General features: G+C 36.7%; 1 protein-coding gene across 1 annotated transcript in view; it reads right to left on the bottom strand.

Moving 5' to 3' along the window:
- LOC306847020 (receptor-type tyrosine-protein phosphatase U-like) overlaps positions 1 to 10241 on the bottom strand; it is a gene marked incomplete at its 5' end in the record, with an annotated part of 89964 nt that overhangs the window by 48327 nt on the left and 31396 nt on the right. The window contains 3 exons of the mRNA XM_079380752.1: positions 949 to 1109; positions 1680 to 1709; positions 3635 to 3773. Of these exons, the coding sequence (XP_079236878.1) occupies positions 949 to 1109; positions 1680 to 1709; positions 3635 to 3773 (330 nt within the window). The remainder of the gene's footprint in view (positions 1 to 948; positions 1110 to 1679; positions 1710 to 3634; positions 3774 to 10241) is intronic.

Raw genomic sequence — 10241 nt, 5'->3', positions numbered from 1 at the left:
ACCAAACATCTCAACAACACTGTTCACTTGTTCACCTCTGTTCTAATATATGCATTATATATCGGAGAGAGAAAGAATGTATGTGTGTGTGTGTGTGTGTGCTGCTTAGCCACTGTACAATATGTCTTAGTATTAGAAATTAATGTTGAAATTTTGGGCTGCAGTGATTTTCAGATTTTTCACTACACGGTTATCATAACTAAAATAATTACATCGTAATAATATTGTTATTTCAATACCTAGAGAAACAACTACTACCACTACTACTACTACTAATACAATATCAAATCTTCAAATTCATATTTTATGTTGTTTATTTTGTGCTTTCTCTTTTTCGGTCAATGAATCAGACTCAAATGAGTGTCAAAGCCAAGGTAACCATAATATAAGTGTAAAAAAAAATAATAATGTACTGTTGATTGGCACTTCCTACAGACTAGGGTGTCTGACAATCAAAAACACTGTTGAGAAAACTTTTTTCAAGTGCAGTTAAAGTTTCTCACTTTCATAAACTTGTGTGACAGTACTACATAGGCTTATCTTCATTTTTTTCCATGTTATGGGTGGCAGCAATAAGGTGCAATACCATCACCTACTACTCTGAAGTGTCAACGGTTACTGGCTCTGGGTTTTTTACAATATATATAGATCTAGACATGTGGAACTGGGGGAGGTCGAGGGTTTGAATTATCAAAAAACAGGCCTTAATACTTTTTACTGATTGATTGATTGATTGATTGATTGATTGATTGATTGATTGATTGACTGATCGATTGATCGATTGATCGATTGATTGATCATACAGTTTTCTGTAACTGGGCCTGAGTACTCATATTGAAGTAGACTGTGGTCATTTCCCATTCCCATCATCTGAAGATTCAAGTTTGTACGTGTAAGTAGCAACTCTTTCCACTGTATGTGTGTTTTTTGGTGTGTCTGTGTACTCACTTCTAGCAGTGCAGTTATGCGAGTCCATGAAGGTGTGCGTGGTGCGATCGTCCTGTTGCAGTGTACTGTGCTCTGTCGTACTGCAGTCCAGTGAGCCCAGCTTACGTGTCTTCTCCTGGCGATACGTCATCACTGCCTTGTTTATGTTCACCTTCTTTCTGCTGCAGGGTATGAAAGACAACAAATGAAGAGAGACTGCAAAGACAGTAAATGAGAGGAAAAGAGAAAATACATAAAACATGGGTGGAAATGATTAATAATAGAAGAGGGTTGTGGGAAATATGTCATCAGCAGTAATAAGATCTGCAGCTTTAAATGTAGAGAAAATGTAGGTGGGACTTAGCCAGGTCATTGCTATATTGTGGTTGGAACATGTTCCCATGCTGTTGCTAGGGTGGTTGCTAACTGGTCAAAAGTCATGTTCATCTCTATTTCTAGATGTGACAGTTGTGGCACATCCAATGTAAGTCTGTAAGTCCATTTATTTAAAAGCAATAACACACCTTTCTTCAAGCCACATATCTTTATCAACAACACATTCATTACTATATAACAGCACTACATTAAAAACAGGGGAGATATTGACAGCAAAGAGACAAAGAAAGTAAGACAGCAATAGAAAGGACGCTTAAAAAAATACATATTGAAAATTTGGCTAGTCTCCAATAAATCAAAGATAAACAACAGCGGCTGATGAGAAAAGAATGAAATCTGATGAGGGAATGACTTACGGGTAGTAAGGGTATGAATAGATGTCCCTTCTGGAGAGCATGAAGAGAGACAGAAAAAAAAAAAAAAAAAGTAGGTTAGCCTTTCTTCTAGTACATTTACATCGACGCACTTGGCAAATACTGAATACTGTTACCCGAAGCAACTTACACTGAACTCAAGCTTTACATGTTTTAAATGCATGCATTCTTTGGGAATTGATCCACTGACCTGTGCTTTTGCTAGAATCATGCCCTAGTGTTTAATCTACAAATCAGGCAAGTTACCATGTTAATTACCAGATTATGACACATATGAAAGCATACTGGTTTCATTACTTGGCTTTACTACAATTCTCTCAAATAATTTGCTAGTAATCTACTGTAGTAGGTAGTCACAATCTGAATCAGAATGAACAATTGTTTATTATTTTTGAGTTTCATATTCGTTAACTATATGAGGTAATTGTGTTGGCTTCTTTAGAACTTAGTTATTGCTTAGACTCTTCGTTTTCATACATTACAATGCCTTAAAGACAAAATAATAACAATATTGTAGTGATGCACAAAACTTCGCTCACACAAGTCACTTTAAAAACAAGCTTATTAAACAAGGTTTTTATAAAATATCTCTCGATGCAAATTTTGCAGAGCAATTATTTGTGTGACTGTACCTTTATTTTGGCATGTGCTTGATGTTTCCCCTTGGTCATATGATGACAAATTGCATTTTAATTGATGTGTTAAAGATCACATATTATGAACGTTTTATGAAAACATTTTAAGTTTCAGAACACAAAACGTCTGAACTTCTAGAACTTTCTAAGGTCACACAGATGATAAACGAGTACAATAGAGGTTTATGTCAAATATTGCACTGTTTCTGTCTGTGTGTAGCACCAGCTGCTCTGCAGATCCCTCAGAAAAATCATAACTTTCAAAACGAGAGGTTTCGAATGTGTTTATTTATTTTAAGATCCCTGATTTCAGGCTGATTTCAACAGTTTGAATGGCATATTTTAGCACTCAATGGTTTGTTAAAGTGTCACAAAATGATTCAACTGTACAAGAGATAAATAAATGAATAAATTAACAATAAATAATAAATGAATAAAAAGTCATATGTTTAATGAGCTGTCTTTTATTTTTTATTTGTTAGCTAAATTTACATGTTGTGCTTTGGACTCATGTAAGCTTTTCCCATATAAAGAGGTCACTTTTATTCATAAATGTCAGAAACGATTTGAAAATGACCATGCTAATTTAAATTATGACTGATTTTTGGTAGAAAATAGTTCACTTTAATGCTGTGTTTTTTTTTTCACATGCAGTATTACTATGCAACTGTTTTTTTTTTTTTTTTGTACTCCTTTAGCCATGCTAGAGATGATTTACCAGCATTTAAGGGGGAAAAAATGCTCTTATTCATGCATGAGCATTACCTGTATGTGTGAAAACAACACAGCTGCTAAACCAACGAGCAGCTGTACTTCACATTCGACATGAGTCATTAAATTACAGCCTGGGACAAATTCAGACAGTCATTACAGCAAACTAATCTTCAGCATAGTATGGAGATTACTTGTACGAAACCAAAGGCCTTTATTTTGAAGTAATGACCAGCTGACTGTACATTATAGCATTTATTATTACGCATCTGCAGAATACAGCAATTGACCAATCACAATTAAGTATTCCAGAGAGCCACGTAATAATAGTGAATAATGCAGTTCTAAGGTACTTAATGTACCTGCCCTCGCTGTTCCCAAAGCGTAACAGAAGATTCTGTTAGAATTTGTCATGTCTGAGCAATATTTCAGCTGTTGGGAGCTGGCTCCAATTTAATCAGTTAAACCTTTGAAGCTGTGTTAAAGCGTTTTGCACGCTGGTTTATTACTGTTTCTGGCCGCCGCTGTAGCTGGTGTGATGTGACGCTGTGAAGAACATCTAGAACTGGATCTGAGCGCACACATGCTCACCCTTTCTTCACAATAACCACGATGGCTCCCAGCAGGAGGATGAGAACAACCAGCCCCCCGGCACAGGCCCCCAGGATCAGCCCCATGTCCTCGGTATGCTGGGAAACCTCCAGAGCTCGCTTATGGTCCTTACAGGCCTCTGAGAGGAGAAAGACAAAGAGTAAATAAATGGAAGTGAGAGAAAGACCAATGACTTCATATAATTTCTATTATGATTTTAGCATGGCAACGGATATTATAATGTTAATGTGTTTGGTCTTTGTGGAATAGATCTGCTGCAAAGCAAGTACAGGAACTTGCTACTGACAATGCATATGGTGCCACGGTGCTGTCAGCATTTAAAGGGATCCCTGGGTATTAAGATTTGTATGGCTTAATATAACGTAAATTATGTCTCTTACTGAAATATGTAGTAGAAAACCCATTAAAGATTTGTTATTTAAAAAAATTATATCGTTTTATATATATTTTGGACTATGAGGGGCGCCGTTATTCTGATGGCGTAAAATGGTTGCACTCGGTGAGCTACTAGCGCTACTTGTTGCTATTTTTACCACAACACAACTCCGAATAGACAACTCCAATAAAATACTGATATGATGACCACACCAACTGAAAGAGCTTACAGGTGGCGATGGATAAGTATAGGTTTTAACCAAATGCTGTCCCGTCAATCTTTTCCCACAAGGAGTCTAAACGCCCCGGATGTCGAGGGAAATACGTGCTGAGAATCTCCTATAGCGGCCGCGCGTCATGATTAGCTTCGGTATGTTTGCATCCTAACAGATAGCATCTAGCGTTTCTTGTCTCAGCCGTTTGTAAACTCTTTCAGTAGCTGTAGTCTACTAAAAGATTCAAAGCCATCAGGGCTAAAGTGGAGAGAAAAAAGAAGCAGGTCTTTAAGGAAGTTTATTCGTCCACAGGCATCTTGCCATTCTTTTCTCCTCTTCTTATCGCTAGGAAAGCAGTGAAGTCTTACATTGCTTCTCTTGTTGCCCTTCGACTTAAAATTACATCCAAAAGCCCCACAATGTGGTATTGTATAAGTATTTTATTTTCTGAGTTGTGTATTCTGAGTTGTGTTGCGGTAAAAAGCGCCAGTAGCTCACCGAGTGCAACCATTTAATGTCATAGTTGCAGAATGTACTGTGCACTTAAAATAATGGCGCCCCCCATAGTCCAAAAATGATGTTGATTTTTTTAAATAAAACATTTTGATGGGTTTTCTACTACATATTTAAATAAGAGACACCATTTACGTTATATTAAGCTATACATGTCTTAATACCCGGGGATCCCTTTAAGAAATACTACTGCTGCACAAATGGCATTTATAATAACCCATAGCAGATCTATACAGGTGGAGCTGGGGAGGTGGAGGGTTTCAGAGGAACTCTGGAAGCGTGCTACGAAATGCTCTAATGAATGCCATTTAAATGTACAGCAGAAAGCTCATTAGGTGTGTATGCAACATGAATGAATCAGCTTATGCCAAGTTTAACACTGTGAATATCATCAGTTTGTATTAAAGCCCCGTCAGCCTGCGCTAAAGTTTCATAACAAAACTCGGCATTTAGCAAAATAACATTTTAGCAAGTACAGTCAATTGCTTCTGACTCACAGCCTGTAACTATGTTTTCATATTTAAAGAATTTGCCACTGACTATCCAAACGCGAGTTTTGAGAAGTGCAGAGTAGCGTTTGTTGTTTTTTTCTCCGGTCACAAATGCAGACATGGTAATGTTTATGCAGCGTGATGCAAGGCGATGCATAAAAAGACTGTATGAGTCATTATAATCAGCAATTATGTCCCCACTGGATGCAACAAATGCCTCGTTTATAATGGATTTGATTGTTTTTGTGTCGTTGTGCCGGGACATGGCATCATTGAGGTATTCGGCCAATTACAATGCACTGGATAGTTGGCCAATCAGAGCACACCTTGCTTCTCAGAACGATGTGCTTTGTGAAATCGACGAGTTTCAGAAAGGCGGAGCATAGAGGAGCAACGATAATGTACAGTATGTGGAAAATAATGTTTTTTTAACTTTAAACCACATGAACACATTGCATTACACCAAATACACAAAATAATGTTCTTTTTAGCAACATCATATGACCCCTTTAAGCAATTTCTCAGCAAATTAATTAACATCCAGAGATATATTTGAATATCATCAAAACACTGAAAATACTGAGATGTAATTTGTACTCCAGCACAACACATTATCTCAAACAGCAGATGAGCATTAGAAGATTAGAACAGAGGCCAGGTAACGCTGGCAACGTAAGACTACATGTTAATCTGCTGAAGGTATTGCAGCGTTTGGAGGGAGATGAAGAAACAGTTTATCAGCATCAAGCAGCACATGAATGAGCCACAGGGGGAGAAGCTCAACCCGGGGTGCCCTTGGAGCGAGAGCAGACCAGGTCTCTGGCAAATTGGGGTCAGGTCAGCGATGTGCAGGTGCCCGTTCCTGGTTAGATTACCAAAGGTCCAGCTCCCAAAGTTGAGCATACTGGGGAAACTTTTAAAACCAAGTTTTTACAGCCAACTTTGTCTCCTGTCCCGAATATCATGATGCCATACGGGCTTCCTGTTCCTCGAAAATAGCACACATTTAAACTCAAAAAATATATGGGAACAGGCTGGAACAGGCTGGAACATGCAGTGATGACAATCTAGTGTCTTAAATTCAACACATTTTAGAAAGTTTGCCCACTCTGAAAAACAACCGAGGATTTGGATGTCTCGTTCCAAACAGTTATTTATTTATTTTTTATTCAATCCAGTTCAGAAAGAAACTTATGGTTTCAGTTCAGAAGTCTGCAAATACACAATCTGGCAACATTTTAGTGAGCCCAGCAATCGACCATTCAAGAGTCCATTGATCTCGGCTGCGCCTACTGATCGCAAACTTGACCAAGAGAGTCACAAACTGAAACTGGAAGCCATTTTGAACGTGTTCCTCCGGTTTTGTGGCTCTCTGTGTCTCCATTTTCTCTCTCTGTAAATGCAGTCAATTTCCAAACAGCTCCAGAGAACAGCATGAAATCTCTCTCTCGATTAATTTAAGCCCCTGCGGTGCTTCCCAAAGCAGGAATTGCCATTTGAAAAATCACAGGGATGGAAGTGCATCATTATGCTATCTGCTGAAGGAACATTAATTACAATATCATTGATGAAATAAATTCCTAAATAATAGAATACGACGGTTAAAAAAAGGAGGATAAAGGGACATATTTGGTGAACTATGACAGTATGGTAGTAGCAACTTTTAGCAGCATGTACTTCAATTCTTTAATCATTTTATAAAGATGAACTTGCAAATTAATTAGCGAAATAATGAAGTAATTACTGCTTTCATAAAATAGCAGTGATTACTTCATTATTTTGCTAATTAGTTTAGTCAACTTGAAATTTTAAGTTACTCAATGTTAATTTAACTGGAATATTTTAGTTGACTAAACTAAAAATTAAGTCAGTGGGTTGAAACTATTTATTTATTTTTTTACAGTGATTACAGCAATTAAATATTTTACTTTTGTGAAACTTTATTTGTTTTACTCTGGTTGAGTCTGCGTGTTGCTTGATGACACATAATATTTCATAAATAGGCTTCTTCACTGTAAAAAGTGATAAGTTGACTTATTTGAAAAAAAAAAGATGAAACCCATCGCCTTAAAAGTATGAAGTAATTCATAATAAAAAAAAGTACAAGTTAAGTGAATTGTCAAGTTTTTTAGGGCCCAAGCCACTAAGGCGCAGGGGCCTCTTGTTTTCCTAAGGATTATTATTATTAGGGCCCAAGCCACTATGGCGCAGGGCCCTCTTGTTCTTCTAAGGATTATTATTATTTATTTAAAAAAAAAAAAAATTGGACTATCCGGGCACTTTTGGGGGCCTTAACGTGCTCAAAAACTCTTGAATATTGGCATGCATGTTGGAATCCACGGCCATTAGGACGCCGCAGAGGCTGGGACCTGGGCGTGGCACAGGGGCTCTACGGCGCCCCATGGAAAACTGTCAGAAAACTTGATGTATAGCTCACACATACTTGCACGTATTCATATGAAACTCAGTACACATATAGAACTCATTACGCTGAACAACTTTCACACTGCATGTCATAGGCTCTGCCCAACAGGAAGTCAGCTATTCAGGGCTGTTTAAAAAGCGCATGCTCTGGAATTTGATATACTCCTCTGAGGATTTAAAAAACGATTGCCACCAAACTCGGTGAACATGATCTCAAGACATTGGGGATGCTAACTACCAAAAGACACTACCAAAAGCTCATAAACGGGCGTGGAGGAGGCACTCTATAGCGCCACCTTTTGTCAAAAGTGGGGGGGGTTAGATTTAGCTACAGACACCAAACTCGGTACATATATTGTTCTCATCAAGCCGGACAACTTTCTAATTTACAGTCATTAGCTACGACCAACAGGAAGTCGGCAATTTTTATTTTAATGTGTTTTTTTGCTAAATCATGCTGTAAATAAATTCATACTCCTCCATGCAGAAACAAGTAATTCACACAAAACCTTTTTCAACATGATGCCAAGATACTGAAGATGCTAAATTGCGAACGGATTTAGGATATCATGAATGGTGTTTTAATGGAAATGTATTAAAGTTACAGAAAAAAGAGAGCATCTTTTAAGAGCAGCTTCCAAACACTTCATAAAAAAATTACATACACAGAACAAGTCATTCTGAGGAAATATGATTAATTTCATGATTTTACAATACACTATGGAAAGCTGAAAAGCTAAAAACTATCAGATGCCACTCTGCTTCTGTGTGTGGGGTGGGGGTGGGTGACTGTGTGAGTTGAGTGTGGGTTGAGGGGCTGGGTGAGAGAGAGAAAGAGAGAGAGAGAGAGGGTCTGTTTAAAGTTTTGATGTTTTAATAGTGGTTTTAAATGTTCAGAAAGTTTTCACCCCCCGGCTCTTAATGCACCGTGTTTCTTTCTGGAGCATCAGTGAATGTTTGAACCTTTTTATTAATAGTTGTGTTTGAGTCCCTCTATTGTCCTCAGTGTGAAAAGGGGGATCTCATAATCATACAGTCACTGCTGGAAAGGGTTCAAATATGCAAAAGATGCTGGAAATCATCCTTTATAAAGCATTGTCCCAACATTAATAGTCATTAGTAAGTAGTTCATAAATACAGCTATAAATGCCTTGTTCTTTATTTATAAGGCATATCTATTACAAAGGAGATTTAAAGGGTCAGTTATCTTCCTAAAAGAAAAAATAAACAAACACAACACAGAGGGATACAAAACAGAAATATTTTTTCAAGATGCAAAAAATTAAACTGTACACTTGAATTTTTTTATTTATTTTATGTTTTACAATGAAGTTTCAGAAGTTTATTTTTATTTTTTTTATCAAGTGTACAGTTGTACGGTTTAATTTTTTACATCTTGAAAAAATATTTTTGTGTTCTGTATCCCTCTGTGTTGCGTTTGTTTATATTTTCTGTTTGGGAGATAAAGAGTCTATAAATCTCCTATGTAAATGCTTTATAAGGTATACATAGTCCTCACTTTAGATGAGCTCACACAAATAGATGGCTGGCAACTGCTAAATGTTTTATAACTACCTGACTTAATCATGAATTACAGCAGGAATATGTGTTAATAAAGCATTTATTAACACACTGAGCAATTATTATGATGTGTCCATATAATATGATTTATAAATGTGCATTTAAATAGTTTATTAATCATTTACTTACACTTTCTAAATGACCTTATGAACCACTGACAACTCCTAAATAACTGGTTTGTAAATAATGTAATAATTTAGAAATGTTAAATTGATCATTAATAAAGTATGAAATTACAATTATTAAACATTATATATATGCTCAAGAACAAAACATGTATAGCTGTATTTATAAAATGCTTACAATTTATTAATTTATTTATTTAGTCATTTAGCAGACGCTTTTATCCAAAGCGACTTACAAATGAGGACATAAGAAGCAATCAAAACCAACAAAAGAGCAACAACGTGCAAGTGCTATTACAAGTCTTGGTTAGCCTAACGCAGTACAGATAATAATAATAATTATTATTTTTTATTTTTATTTAAATAAAAAGACAAATAGATAAAATAAAATTAGAATAGAGAGTGCTAGAGTTAGAGGGTCAAGTAAAGATGGAACAGATGAGTTTTTAGCTGTTTCTTGAAGATGGGTAAGGATTCGGCTGCTCAGATTGAGTTGGGCAGGTCATTCCACCAGATGGGAACAGTTAATGAAAAAGTCTGTGAAAGTATTTTTCTGTGTCTTTGGGATGGTACAATAATGCGTCGTTCACTTGAAGAACGCAAGCTTCTAGAGGGAACATAAGTCTGAAGTAATGAATTTAGGTAAAGGGGTGCAGAGCCAGTGGTGGTTCTGTAGGCAAACATTAATGCCTTGAATTTAATGCGAGCAGCTATTGGTAGCCAGTGCAAACTGATGAACTGAGGCGTGACGTGCGTTCTTTTCGGCTCATTAAAGATTAATCTTGTAGCAGAATTTTGGATTAATTGTAGATGTTTAATAGAATTGGCTGGAAGAGCTGCCAAGAGAGCATTGCAATAGTCA

The sequence above is a fragment of the Barbus barbus genome (genome assembly GCF_936440315.1).
Source record: "Barbus barbus genome assembly, chromosome: 27".
Taxonomy (NCBI): Eukaryota; Metazoa; Chordata; class Actinopteri; order Cypriniformes; family Cyprinidae; genus Barbus; species Barbus barbus.
Note: the sequence above shows the minus strand (reverse complement) of the source record. Positions and strands in the feature narration are given on the sequence as shown.